The following is a 15,766-nucleotide window of genomic DNA, read 5'->3' as shown; positions in this document are numbered from 1 at the left end:
TCTCACAATCCCCCCATTTGTAAGCAGCCAAGTAACAAATGCCTCCGCTCAGGTCCTCGTCATTGGGCTGCATTATCCAGCAGCCTCCTGATCAGCTTCCTCGTCTACCTCCAGCTATGCCCACTGCCAATCCAGCCTCCAGACTGCTGACAAGGTGAGCTCCACATTTGCAAATCACCCTCCTGCTAATACCTTACAGGGCTCGTCATGACGGGTAGGTTACACCTACCACTCCAGCTATTTTAAACTCCTTTAAATACCTATTTTAAGACCTTATTCTCTCTTTTAGATATTGTTTTAGAAGTTATAATAAAGGGGGGATGTATGATATAACGCATTCCCTAAATTAGGTAAATCTGTAACAGTCTATTAAGTCATGAGAGGCAATCGAAATGCCATGGGTGTCCCCAGCTATTTGTGCAAACAAACAGGAGGATGTCCTGGGGACAAACAGAGCTTCCCAGCTGACCCAGAAGGGCAGTCAGATCAGGCTTTTATCTCGGCCTCTGGTCAGCGGAAAGGAAGACTGCGTAGGCTAAGACCACAGCAGGCCAGGCAGCAGCAGTTGGAAAGGTTTTTAATACGCTACCATGAAAACACTGGACTAAGGAGGAGTTAGTCCTGGGCCAGCAATAAAGGATAGGGCAGGCTAAAGAGAAACATCCATTCTGATTATGCCTGACAATTATGCCAAGTCGAGATGAAGTGATCAAAATAATTAGTGAGAAATGTGCCAACTTCTGGAAAGGAATTTACCTGATCACTTATACTATAAGACTGTATACTATTACAATTTAATTTGCTTATAAACATCTTATTTACAGAAACAGACATCTGGAAAATTCTTAGAACTCCTCTGTAGCTCAGCGCCCCTGAGGGAAGTGACTTGACTGAAGACTCCTTCCAAACCCCAAGCCCCGTCCGGCCAGGCACGGGCAGCACACTCCACAGAAATTCAAATCAGGCATCTGGGCCCAGCTGTTAGTGCTAATAAACACGTCTTTCATTATGATGCAAGTGGCATTTTTATACCTATATCAATAAGCCTCACCTTCCACGGCCTTCTAATCCCTTTGAAAAAGTCGGGCATCCACATGGGAAGAACAACAGCTTCCCTCAGCAACTTCTTGGCTTCTTCCAGGTCGGCTATGTCATCCCTTTGTAAGAACAGCAAAGTCTCATGTTTATTCAGGGACTCCTGTGATTGACGGTCAGCACTAATTCCTTTCATGTTTCTTACTTAGGAAATTGTTCTTACATTAAGAACATTATTCTAATTCTTACCGCATAAAATTTGGTCAGTGATCAGTTAACACTGCAGGTATTAATCAGGACGTGCTATTCCATTAACATCAAATGAACATGTAAAGTATTGTCATTATATCCAACAAAACAACTGTCCTGTCACTGCCACACACTCACATCATGGCTGCAGTCACAAACGGGGTTAACAGATGACAAGAGAAGACACACCATGCCAACCTATAACTCGTTTCTCTACTACTTTAATTCAGGAACATAAAGGACACTAACCAATGGATGCTAGGATTCCTGGAGACGATGTCTCTCTCGAGGGCTTCCACCAAATCCTTGTCATAGCCAGCGCCATCAAATTTTGGAATTTCACCATCACTTGAACCATCCTGCATATTTTTCCTTCCCTGGGGACACACATAAAAAAAGAACTGGTTGATAACAACACAATTTTAATGAACATCAAGCTGTAAAGATATTCAATTCATCCTTTAAAAATTAATTTTTCATTATTTTAAGATCGTGTGTCTGATTACCCAAACGTCATCCTCCCCTATTTAATTCATCAGAAACAGATGAACTGGCCAACTTTATTAAACATACACTTCTGCAAATCTGCATTCTTGGGGGAGAGCTGCAGGTAGATGATCCTTACAAAACACGTCTGAATTTGTGGATGCAGGAGATTCCTACCACCACCAGAGAGTAGAGTATTGATGCAGAGGAAGAAAGAAAATTCATTTCCTGAGGACCTACTTACTACATGGCAAGAAGTCTCACGTATGTTACCTCATCTAATACTCACAACAACCTACCAGAGAGGGGCTATCATTCTTATTTCTGCAGGTAAGGAACTGGACTCCAAAAGGCTGGAGTAACTTAATCAAGTTGGTAACGTTGGAACCGAGACTTTAACCCAGGTCCTCCTGACTCCCCACATCTGTGCCCTCCCTACAACCTGACACCTCATGCCTGGCTGAGTCAGCTTAAAGCTTCAGGTGTGTACGGCCTGTGACATCCTCCAAAGCCGGGAGTCTGGGCTGCATCTTACAAAGCCTTTTCCCTGCCGCTGCAAGCACCCCTCAGGGTTCAGTTTCTTCCTAGAAAGGTGCTGGGACTACACCATAAAGTCACCGTAACGACAATGGTAAAAGGACCTTTTGAAATAGAATTATGAAGACCATTAAAGCAGTATTCCTTACCCCAAATTCTTTATCTAACAATATGGTGGCTTTCAAAAAGAATTACATGCTATAGTTTCTGTGGGGTTCTGCCAAGGTTCCCTCAGCTCTGAGGAACTTTAAATGAAACGTGCTCGGCTGCCAAAGAGAGTCCAACCACTGGTCTGCTTCAGCAGGCACAGCCAAGGACCTCCCACAGCGTCAGCCCCCAGCTACTGTGTACTACAAAATAAAAGGGGGCCATGGTCAACAAATCAGTCAATTTCCTAAGCTTAAACCTGAAGAGAGAGAACAGGATGGACCTCTCCTACCATACTTCATCGGAGATAAACCATAGGCTCAATCATTAATGCTGAGAGGGGACTAAACGGCCCCCTTGGCAAATGCTCTATCTAGCTCAGTAAGTCACCAGGTAAGTGACCAAGCAGTACTTTAGTGACTTGACCAAAACATGAATAATTTACTGTTTCTGGATAGCATGGCAATAGTGTTAAACGAAGTTTTCAGAAAGATTCTTGTATTTCAGATGACAAATACCAATACTGACACGATTAAAAGGAGCAGATTTCTGGCATACTTACACAATAAACATAATAACATCAACACATTTCAAATAACCTCAGCCTAGAACCACACTTTATAATACAGACAGGCCAAGGCTACAAAGTCACGTTCAAACAAATCACTGGGAGCACTCTAATCATTTGAAAACTCTTCTAGAAAATAGATCAACTAAAGAATGCAACAGAAACTAATATGTCTGGGACTTAAGCCTTGATACGGCACTTACCAAAAAAATCAGTATTCAAATGTAAGCAGCCATTTTAACGTGAATGGTCACGTGGTAGGAGGCCATGGTGAACAGGCCAGGAAAGAAGCTGACACCTGCTGAAAGTGACGGGAGCCGGAGGATTTTAAGAAGCAGCATAAGGGCATCTGTGTCCAGCACATTTTATTGAGCATTAGGTGTTTGATCAGTGAATGAAATACATTGTCTGCCCTCACCGAGCATCTAGGCTAGTGGGGGAAATAAGTAACAAGCGAACAGACCCAAAACACACATAATTGTGTGAAGTGCCACGAAAACACTGAGAGGTCAGTGTGGCTAAAAGACATTGAGCAGAAGGAAGAGGGTGGAAAGACGGGCAGCAGGCAGCTCACCGGGGCCCCTGTGGGCCATAGGAAGAGGTTTGGATTTTGTTCTGACTACATGCGGAATGTTCTGGAATGTGTTAAGCCAGGGAATGACAGGATCTGGTTTACATTTTAGAAGGACTCCCTGGCCACTGTGTGTGTGGAAAGACGGGTGGAGGGAGAAGCCTAAGCAGAGAAATAAACGCTGCTGCCGTACACAAGGCCAAGCTTCTCCATCCACAGAAGAGGACATGTGGGAATAAGCCAGGTGACTGCTGGGCCCTGTGACTCAAAATTCCTCAGTGGCAGAGATGAAGCACTCCACAGAAGACTCAAATCAAAAAACAAATTTAGGAAAACTAAAAATATATAATTAATATCCTTACATTGGGAAATCAACAAAATGGGTGACAGTTAGCCTTCATACCAAACACTCAGATAAACTGGAATAGTGATATTGAACATAAGTAACTGTGGTTACAGCTAATCAGCTCGATTCGCCACAATACCTGAAGCAACTTCCTTTACAGGCAACACAGCTTACCTCACCAATACGCTATTACCTGCAGTTTATACTATGAATACGAGCTGCAGTGTCACTTAAATGATCTTAGAATTCTTTGCTTAGATTTTTACACTAAGTGACAATAAGGTCAACATTGGCAAGAATTGGATATTTAGCATGAGGGCTGATCCTTTTTTCCTCGTTACTTTTTACTAAGATCTAATTACCCATATCAAGAATGGTTTGTTAATGAGCTTTCATTAGTATTGGGAATCATTCTATTTGAGGAAAACGAGGCTAAAGCTAGTGACTCACCCAGTATTACAGAGCCAGTCAATGGCACAGCGTGGCCTGAAATCTGAGTAATGGTCTTACATGTTACTGTGTGCCTTCTCCCACTGGCAGATGAAGCAAAACGTGGCCAGTTACTAGCTTTAGGCCTCAATTTCAAGGGAAATACTGACACATGAGTTACACCCAGAGAAGGTGACCAGGATGGTAAAGGGTTCAAAGCCACGTCACGTGCGGGCGGGCAGAGGACACTAGAGATGTTTAAGCTGAAGAAGGAAAGGCTGATGGAACAACACAACCAACTGACGTATTTACCTCTATTTATCTATTTCCTTCCAAGAACCAGGATCAATACAAAGCGACAGAAGAGGTACAGCAACAAAAGAAAGAATTTTCTGACAACGAGTTCTGTCCAACGAAGGAGTTCTCTCTTGTTAGGCAGTGAGCGACCGAACAGCAGAATTACAAGCTCATCAGCAATAAGAACGACTGGCCCACAGCCACAGGGACGTGTAGGCTGAATTACAGCTGACCTCTGGTAAAGCCACTGCCTCCCACTGGCCCACTTACTCATCTGTTTCCTGAATTCAACAGCCCAAGAAATTTCTTGGAAATCTCCTTTCTCTTTTTTTAAAAACTTGTGTGGATTGTGCATCGTGTCTGTGTTAGTTCCCCCACCTTCCCGTTACCTTACAGCCGACACTCGTGTACGGCTTACTCTGTACCAGGCAGGCACTGTTCTCAGCACTGGACATAACCATCTTTACGGTACTGAGGTGAGTACTCTTACTATTTCCATCTCATAGTGAGAAAACTGAGGCACAGAGAGGTTACGCGAATCGCCCCAGGACACACAGAGAGGTCCTAGGCAGTCTGGCTCTGGAACAACGCTTCCGACCACTTTGCACACTTTGAGCTACTCCTACCCCAGTGTGAGACGCATTCACACGGAAAGCCAGACGGAATCGCTAAGCGGCATCCCACTCTAAGACTTTATTATTTTACAAAGAAAAACAGGTTGATAAATGCAAAACAGCGCTTACTAATTTCAGGGCTATGCCCTGCATGGAGTGTTCACACAAAATACATGTACGTTGACATAATGAATCCACAGCATTCCACATACTTGTCAACTAAGTGTTCTTTCAACAATATTACGAATACTTACTATGTACAGGCACTATTCTATTGTGTTTCCCCGAAAATAAGACCGGGTCTCATATTAATTTTTGCTTCAAAAGACACATTAGAGCGTATTTTCAGGGGATGTCTTATTTTTTTCATGTACAACAATCTACATTTATTCAAATACAGTCATGTCATGTTCTTCTGGAACATCGTCATAAGTACTAAATGTGTCCGTCTGGGTGACGATCTTAACTGGGGCTTATTTTCGGGGTAGGTCTTATTTTCAGGGAAACACGGTAAGTACTGGGGAATAGCTAGGAACCAAACAGACAAAACTCCCTGCTTTCGTGAGGCATACATTCATGTAAGGGTACACAACACATGAATAAGTAAAACAATTAGGGACAGAACAGCAAATAACTACTGGAATCTACTGCAATAACATAAAAAAAAATAAAAATAAAAAACCAATACTATAAATTAGCTGCCACCAGAGAAAGAATTTGTGGAGTGATTTAATGTCAAAAGACAGAACAAGACATTTCTTAAGAACAAGTCACTGATAATATAAACCACCAATAAACGTATGAAAGAACTTTCGACCTCCCAAGTTATCAGGTAAATACACAAGAATGGTTGATATGCTGGTAAAATCACAATGACATATGATGACCCCTCCCCCACCGCAGGAGACAGACAACATCACGTGTTGGTGAAGATGTCACACAACCAGAAGTTTCATGCTTTGCAGACAGGATCACCTGGCAAAACTATTTGATGTTATCAACATACGCATATCCCACGACCCATCTAACTCCACTCCTAGGCATATGCTCACTAGAAATGCTCACACATATACACCAAAGGAACACTATAAAACTATCCAAAGCACCATTACTAATAATAGTTCCAAATGAAAAGCCATCCAAATATCATTAACAGTGAAGCAGATTTAGCTGTGGCATAACCCTGCATGTTAATGAAAATAAACTTCAGACGTATGCACCAGCACAGAGGAATCGCATCAATGTATGTTTCTGTTGAGCAAAAACAGCCAAAGAATACTTACTGTACACAGGCTTCAAACCGGGCATTACTAACATATGGCATCGGAAATCAGGACAGTGGTCACCTTTGGGAAAAAGGTAGCAGGGATCGGGAGGGATCCTGAACATGGTTTCTGAGGAGCCAGGTGCTCTGTCCCTGACCCCCGCATGACAGTGACGTGATGGCACGGTGCTACGGGGTTACATGCACTGGTGTGCTGAAGCTGACTCTTACTGGTTTGCAAGAGCTGATTATTCAATTTTCAGTTCTGTGAGCCAGCTGCAAAACACAGCCATTAATGAAAATTAAATTACACAAATTTAGAATAAATATTAAAAACTAAGGTGATAAATACTCAGAAGCCCTCACTTCTCACTATTTAACTACTATCTATGCACGTGAGGTTACTTCCATCTATCGTAGCACTATGGTGGAGACACTACAGAACAGTAGGCTATCCCCCGTCACCTCGACTGAGACCAGTGACCTCACGTGGGCAGCGGGAAATCGCTCACAGCGAGGTACTACTGATACTGCAGAAATCAGCAAATGCTACAAAACAGGGCTTGATTTATTGTTTTGTTAACTGTCTAGACTCAAGAAAGTAATAAGGAAAATGTTAATAATGCAGATAAAACGTAAAAGTGTCTCACTTCCATCATTGTTACATCGTATATAGCACAAAAAATTAAGGAAACCGTTTTCCAGTATTTGACAATTATTATCTGATTCATCAACAATGCGAATGAGTGAAGCTCCAACATGTTTCTGGTGTTACTTTCATCTTTCTCATTAAGGAAAATAAAAGCCCAACCACCACTCATGTCAGAGCTCCATCCGTGTTCATCTGTGCACTGCGGCCCCAGCAGAGGCACTTGGTGACAGCCCGTGGACTCGAACCTTCACAACAGAGGGTCCCGGACATTGTAGTGTTTGTAAGTTAGGTGTACACATCTTTCGTACCAGTCAGATTTAGAATAAGCATGTGTGCGATTGTGTATGTGTGTTTGCACACACACACACACACACACACACACACACACATTCTTCCCCGGAAAAACAGTTGTTAAACATTGACCAGTCCATTGATGGTGAGATGGTCATCATTCATCAAGTAGTACCCTTATAATTTGTGCACTTTCCTTCAATAAAAAAACTTTTTTGAGGTCACTGTTCATGTGTATAATCACCAGTCAATAGCGCTGAGAAAAATATTCCAATCCAGTGTACAACACCCCTCAATTTCAGACATTCCTAGATCTACTCCATCATGAGAAGAAAGTTTTCAAAAACGGCCATGTCACATGCAATTCAGTGAAATGAAGTCCTGTCAGTTTAATAATATAACTTACCATACTTAAGTCTGAATTGTACTTAAAAGCATATACAGCTTTAATCGTAAGATCAGAATGGATGCACTGCTCATTTCACTAAGAGTTGATTAATCATAAAGCCATAGTCTTAAAAATACTTGAGAATCAGAGTTGATTGAATTAAATTTACTTTTGGTAATAATACAAAAACATTTCTTCTGCTACCTAATAATTTATATTTAGACATTCCTTTCTAAATAAAAAATGTTATTAGTTATTTCTACGTACATTTCTATACTGACTCTAGCCTTGTAAAATAATAATATATCCAATTTTCTCAGATACATTCAAGTAAGACTGAAAAATACAGCTGTAAAAGTTAATTTATTCATCTGACTCCCTCTCATCAGTAAGAAAATAATTAACTTGAGGTCAGGAGTCACACTTTTTTAAAGTTTGTATTCCTACAACCTGGAAGTATGACTTACACAAAGTATTCACTTATTAAAAGAGGTGTGTTAAGTAAATGGGGTCACTGGCCCACGACAACTCTAGGGACATCAGAGGGGAAAGCTGGAAGGACAGAAAAACATCACTATACAAAGTGATTCTTACTTATTGAAAAACAGTATTTTTAAGGCTGGGCCTTAAGTGGAAGCCTGTCACCAGTTTACAAAAAGAAGGAAAAATTTAATCACTCTCAGAAAGTAAACTGGTATTCATGTCAAAGCTAAGCATTTGTGATACATTAAAATAAGATACAAGTCTTTTTAAATAAGAAGCTGTATAACTTAATGATTAAAAGCTCAGGTATCAGAGTTAGAGTTTAAATCCAGTTTCCATCACCTACTTCCATTTTGACTGGTACCGTTATGATTTCTCCATACATGAGACAGGGAAAATAATGCTGAGTCACAGAAATGTACGGGAATTAAACGAGCCAATGTACATAAAAAGCTGCACTAAGGGCCTGGTCCAGTGTGCTCTAGGAAGTAGCACCATCTGTTGCTCCATCACACAGCTCACAACACCAAACTAAAACTCCAAAATACCAAGGATCTTGGACAAGATCTGTAATTTCTTGCCCTCACTTTTTTACATCTACAAAGTTAAGTGGATGGAGTACAGCAGCAGCTTTCAGACGTTGGACCATGACACAAAGCAATAAATTTATTTTATATCATGAGCTAGTACACACAAGCAGATAATTATGTAACTGCATTCTTATATATTCATATAACTAATTTTTTTCTCAAAATAATACTGTCATTATTACGGGCAACACACTCTGAATTTTCTGATCTATTCTACTTCATTTTTTTTTTTTTTTTAAAGCTGGTTGCAACACACAAAACTGATTTTTAAAAACCACCAACACTGGGGACTACAATATCTCTGAGGACCCTTCCAATATTCATTTTCAAATCAGCTTTCAATGGCAGTGGGTATGTCACTTTCACCTGAATTGCCTCCAACCTTATCACAGCCCTCAGAGATTTTTTAGGGAGTCTAGTATTCTAATGAGTATTTGAGTACTTATAATAATCATAACTGAACCAAGTACATCTTTGAAATTCTAATGAAGTTTCCATAAGGTTTTTTTTTTTTTTAATTGTAGTCCCTTTGTTTCCAGAGTGACTCGAAAAATATCTTTTATCTTCAAACAACTGTAAAGTTCTGTTTTGTTTTTACAATAAAGGGCTTACTTTCCAGTGACACTCTGAGTACTTACATGTCTATGAAAAAAATAGCTAAGATTTAGAAAATTATTTGGAACTTTTTAATGGAAAAACAATTTATGATCTCCAGAAAAATTGATGTGACAGTCAACAAATGCTGCCTGATTTTTTTGTTCTTTGCTTAAGAATCACATTTTAAAATCAACATTTCCTTAATTGTTCTGGGACTCTTTTCAAATCCAATCCAGATTTTTAATCTAGTTTGGTAGGGTTGCTACATAATATGAAAAATCCTTTAAAAAAAAAAAAAAAAGAGGAAAAAAGACCTGTGACTTCACAAATTCCACTCCAAGCTCCACTTCTTATTCTATGACCTTGAGCATGGTACTTAGCTCTCTCTATCTCAGTTCTCTACCTCATGGGGCTGTTTCAGGAATGACTGTCTAATCACTCTGAACGGTGCCCAGCAGGGAAGCACCCAACAGACCTCCACCAAAGCCGTCTGCTCTTGTGTCGTATGAAATTAAGGTGAAGATGAAAAGTGCCTCACCCAGTTCTAAAAGTTCACCTAAAAGCTACTAGCAGAGTGAGGGACAGACTTCAGCTCCTACTTTATTCTCTAAAATGCAAACCAAGGTCAGCTGAACAAAAATGAAGAACAGAGGAAGAAACAAAGATGATACGTAAGATACAGATTTTTTACGTATCCATTATGTGGCTTTTGATAAGGGGGGAGAACCAGTTCAATTCTATCAGCAGGAAAACTTATTTATTTATTAATACCCCTCACTGACGAAAAAAAATTTGAGATGAAATCACTCACTGTTTTATGGCATAAGAGCTCCAACAAATAACAAACAAAAAAATCTAATTCATTTTCAGTGTCCTAATGAGGTAAAAAAGAGGTAGAGTGTGTCTTGAATCTATCTAATAAATACTCAGAAAATATCAGTTTTATTGTATCATAGTCTAAACATCCAAAAGGCCTAAGAAGTTGGGCTGTGTACAGTCCTTAGCTACTGATTAAAATTATATAATAACAGGTGAATTTTACCAAACATTCAAAGAATAATTAATACTCATCCTTCTCAAATTATTCCAAAAGATTCAAGAGAAGGGAAGGCTCCTGAGCTCAATTTACAAGGCCACCATTACCCTGATTCCAGAACCAGACAAAGACATTTCAAAAAAACGAAAATGATAAGCCAATATCCCTGATGAACATAGATGCAAAAATCCTAAACAAATATTAGCAAACTGAATTCAGCAATACATTAAAAAGATCATACACCATGACCAAGTGGGACTTATTCCTGGTATGCAAGGTTGGTTCAACATTTGCAAGTTAATTAACATCATACACCACATAAACAAAATGAAAGATAAAAATCATATGATCATATCAATAGATGAAGGAAAACATTTGACAAAATCTAGCATCTATTTATGATAAAAACTCTCAGCAAAGTGGGGATAGAGGAAACATATCTCAACACAATAAAGGCCATATATGACAAACCCACAGCTAACCTCATACTCAGCAGGGAAAAGCTAAAAGCATTTTAGGATCAGGAACACGACAAGGATGTCTACTTTCACCACTTTTATTCAACATAGCACTGGAAGTCCCAGCCACAGCAATCAGACAAGTAAAAGAAGTAAAAGGCATCCCAATTGGAAAGGAAGAAGTAAAACCGTCATTATTTACAAATGACATGATACTACATATAGAGAACCCAAATGAGTTCACCAAAAAAATATTAGAACTGATAAATGAATTCAGTAAAGTAGCAGGATACAAAATTAATATGCAGAAATCAGTTGCATTTTTATACACCAATAATGAACTGTCAGAAAGAGAAATTAGTAAAACAATCTCATTTACAATTGCATCAGAAAAAACAATACACCTAGGAATAAATTTAACCAAGGAGGTAAAAGACCTGTACTCAGAAAACTATAAGACACCATGCTCATTGATAGGAAGATTAATATCCTCAAAATGTCCATCCTACCCAAAGCAATCTATACATTCAATAAAATCCCTATCGAAATACCATGCATTTTTCACAGAACTAGAACAAATAATCTTAAAATTCGTATGGAACCACAAAAGACTCCAAATGGCCCCAGCAACCTTGAGAAAGAAGAACAAAGTTGGAGGTATCATGCTATCTGATATCAAACTATACTACAAGGCCATAATAATAAAAACAGCATGGTACTGGCATAGAAACAAACACAGAGATGAAATGAAACAGAATGAGAGCCCAGAAATAAACCCACACCTATATAGTCATTTAATCTATGACAAAGGAGGCAAGAGCATAAAGAATACAGTCAATAGTGTTGCAACAACTATGTATAGTGTGGGGTGTACCAGACTAATCAGGGGGAATCACTGCATAAAGTACATAAATGTCTAACCACTATGCTGTACATCTGAAACTAATATAAAATACTGAATGTCAACTGTAACTGAAAAAAACAATTAAAAAATTATATATAGTAAAAATATTCAAATTTAGTATATCATTTTGAAGGATAACCACCTGCTATTGGTTAGATTTCATTATAAATATCATGGCATAAGTGTGATTACACATCCTTAACCCCTCGCTAGTAAAATAAAACTTCTTTGTGGCAATTAAATATCATCATTCATTTATGACATCACAATGAGAATGGGACATGCTATCACTCAAAATTTATTTTCATCTTTTCATTAAAATTAAGGCTAAAAGATGTGTCAAGTCATCCTGGTTCGCTCCTCACTCTGTAAGGTTATCTTCAGCCCATCTTTCTAAAGTCAATCTAAAGGGCAGTTCAGAATTTCCACCCAGTACTACGTTTATTCACAGATCAATTTCCCAGGTAAAGTAAATGTATACAGTGAACCCTAACCAAGGAAGGTTTGCTCCTTAAGGACAAAAAATCTTGTTCTAAAATTTACAATTAAATTGAGATTTGTTTTGTTTTGTTTTGTTTTTAGCAGCAGTGAATCATATCCATAATCTTATTCTGTGAATATATACATCTACTTCCTTATAAGTCTTTCCCCTACAATTGTTTTCGTTTATTGTTCATTTTAATTCAGAATGATTGTTAAAATATATTTTTCTAAGTTTTAAAATTTCATTTTGAATATTTCTAATATTTCTACAAAAGATCCATTTTACTAAATGTGTGTGTGTGTGTGTGTGTGTGTGTGTGTGTTCAATATACCTCTGCGGTTACTGGCATTGCAGGATGGCCTTCAAAGTACAAGGACTACTTAGGTTTTTAATTCAGACTGTTAAAAAATCTCTTCCATATCAAAACCAAGGTACTGTGAAAAGGCAACAAAACAATACTATGCACAAAAGTCACGGGCGTCAAGCGCGCGAGTTCCACAGCGAGTCTTGCCTTGTCATCTCTCCCTCGCGCTCTACAGTCCTTGTCTCTACTTGTGGAGGGTTTTTCACTCTTCGATATGGGATGTGCTCGGCCCACAGGCCCCCGGGCCCCCGCTCCCGGCATTTCTTTCCTCAGAGGTCTTACTTCTCGGTTGGGACGCCTGATCTGAGGTGGAGCTCTAACAAGGAAACAGAAAAAGAAAACGTAATCAAAGGCAAAAGGATTTCCGTACTACTTAGTCAATGAACCCATCAAGTCAGGAAGGCCAAAATCTCCATTTTCCCCCTTTTGCCAATTCATGGCCACAACCATTAGGTCAGTTTTAAAAAGTGCTTTTCTATAACATATACTGGTTGACACTATTATTATATACACATAAGACACATACAGCAGCAATTATTTTGTCAAAGATAACTATTAATCACCAATAGAGGGCAACACAGACTATTCCCATCTAGTAATCTTAACAGTGTAATGGAAAGTCAATGACATTATTCATTACTGTCCTAAACCAAGGGTAACTTTAAAAAAAAAACAAACAAAAAAAAAAAAACCATTAAAAGCTGAAAGAACAAGAATTCAAAATACGAGTATGTCTTCTGGCACAGCTTACTAATTTTTTTTATTGGGTAACAGTGTGTTTCTCCAGGGCCCATCAGCTCCAAGTCAAGTCGTCCTTCAATCTAGTTCTGGAGGGCACAGGTCAGCTCCAAGTCCAGTCGCCGTTTTCAATCTTTGGTTGCAGAGGGTGTAGCCCACCATCCCATGGAGGGAATCGAACCGGCAACCTGGTTGTTAAGAGCACGCACTCTAACCAACTCCGGCCGCCCCACCAGCAGCTCAGGGGCAGCTCAGGTCAAGTCTTTCGTCTTCAGTCTAGTTGTGGAGGGCGCAGCTCACTGGCCCATGTAGGAACCGAACTGGCAACCTTGTTGTTAAGAGCATGCGCTCTAACCAACTGAGCCATCCGGCCGCCCCCTAATTTATTTTTCACAATCAAAATGGTTTTCTCTGCTTCTGCACTGGAAAATCTAATATTTCATTCATCAAATTACAAATGATAGGACTTAACAATGAAATCTTACGAAGTAATTTCTGTATGAAAATATTAGTTATTCTTTGAGCGTGTCAAAAATCACAGGATCCTTCAGATTACACAGGCCCCCAAACGTGAGTTAAATTTTTTGATAACTGTATGGTGACAGATGTTAATTAGACTTATTAGGTGATGATTCTACAACATATACAAAATATTGAATCATTATGTTGTACACCTGAAACTAATATAATGTTGTATGTCAATAATACCTCAGATTAAAAAAAGAATTTTGACAATTATATCTATGTAACTATGCGCACAAAGTCGCCTATTTTGTTTCATGTAATGTGAAACATGTCTTCTTCAAATATTAGGTTGGTGCAAAAGTAATTGCAGTTTAATAGGTTCAAAATAAATGCAAAAAACGCAATTACTTTTGTACCGACCTAATAGCAAAATTTTGAGGTTACTCAGCCCAGTATTTGACTATCTGGGTGCTGGTCGGACTCTATCACTTTGTGTATAATTTCTTAGTTCTTCCCTGAACTGTCTCTGCCTCTGTTTCCCTACCTTTTATCTTTCCGCACTTGCATTGCCCTTCATATCCCGTGTGTATTCCTTATGCGTATCTATTATTATCTCCTTTTCAGCTTTATGCTTTTTTTTTTAAACTTTATCGGGGAATATTGGGGGACAGTGTGTTTCTCCAGGGCCCATCAGCTCCAAGTCGTTGTCCTTCAATCTAGTTGTGGAGGATGCAACTCAGCTCCAAGTCCAGTTGCCGTTTTCAATCTTAGTTGCAGGGGGCAGAACCCCCCCGCCCATCCCATGTGGGAATTGAACCTATAACCTTGTTGTTGAGAGCTCGTCTTCAACCTAACCAACTGAGCCATCTGGCCGCCCCTCCAGGAGCTCAGCGGCAGCTCGTTGTCTTCATCTAGTTGTGGAGGGCGCAGCTCACTGGCCCATGTGGGAATCAAACCAGCAACCCTGTTGCTCAGAGCTCACGCTCTAACCAACTGAGCCATCTGGCCACCCCTCCAGCTTTATGCTTTCAATTCATCTAACACATCATGGCGCTTCAGAAAAAATAGCACATGTATATAACTCAATAAACCAAGCAAAACAGGAAAATGGATAAAAAGCCAAGAAGGCTGCAAACTCGAGGTAAAAAAGGTTTTTAAAAAAAACGACGACAGTATATTGCAGGTCTAATGGAGCATCTTCAGCTTGTTGGAATTAGACCACTACGTGAACCTGCTACAATAGAGGCTGGTGGAAACTGTATGCCTGTCTATTAGGCTCCCACACTGACATCTGAGCCCGTGGAGTTCAGCCCCGTTAAGCAGTTACGTACTGAACACCCATTAGGAAGCATACAGTCTACTATGCCAGGCCCTCAGAGGAGCCAAAGATGAATAAGCAATCTAGTGAAAGAAATCCAGAGAAGGAACTAGAAAATGGTGTAAACTGGCTATAGGGTATTTTCAAATTTAAAGGTATTATATTATTGGTTCTAGTGCATTATTAGTCTTTTAAGCATTCTGCCAATAAAACAAAAATGTGATGAGACTGGTGAACAATAAAAAACTAAAAATGTTGCATTGTTCTATTCCTAGCATGTCAGTGGATTATTTAATATATTTGTGTATGTACATACATTTTGCCTGAATCCGATTCACAGCTATGGCCAAAGACAATAATGACATGACAATCCCTTCCACACAGAACACACACCAAGTGTGCCTTCTGTCAGCGGCTGGGCCTGCTATTGTCATATTTGTGGCCTTGCTCCCCGA

The 15,766-nt window shown here is 39.5% G+C and overlaps 1 protein-coding gene across 10 annotated transcripts in view; it reads right to left on the bottom strand.

The window, feature by feature from the left end:
* Positions 1-15,766, bottom strand: part of KATNAL1 (katanin catalytic subunit A1 like 1) — an 81,384-nt gene that overhangs the window by 24,885 nt on the left and 40,733 nt on the right. For all 10 annotated transcript variants that reach the window (XM_019736488.3, XM_019736479.3, XM_074330073.2 and 7 more), the window contains 3 exons: positions 12,938-13,106; positions 1,534-1,661; positions 1,052-1,157 (listed from right to left, as the gene is read on the bottom strand). In XM_019736488.3, the coding sequence (XP_019592047.1) occupies positions 1,052-1,157; positions 1,534-1,661; positions 12,938-13,106 (403 nt within the window). The remainder of the gene's footprint in view (positions 1-1,051; positions 1,158-1,533; positions 1,662-12,937; positions 13,107-15,766) is intronic.

This window comes from Rhinolophus sinicus, chromosome 16 (assembly GCF_057876585.1).
Source record: "Rhinolophus sinicus isolate RSI-liver-muscle chromosome 16, RSI-T2T, whole genome shotgun sequence".
NCBI lineage: Eukaryota > Metazoa > Chordata > Mammalia > Chiroptera > Rhinolophidae > Rhinolophus > Rhinolophus sinicus.
The sequence above is the reverse complement of the archived record's forward strand: the minus strand, read 5'-3'. Positions and strand labels throughout refer to the sequence as shown.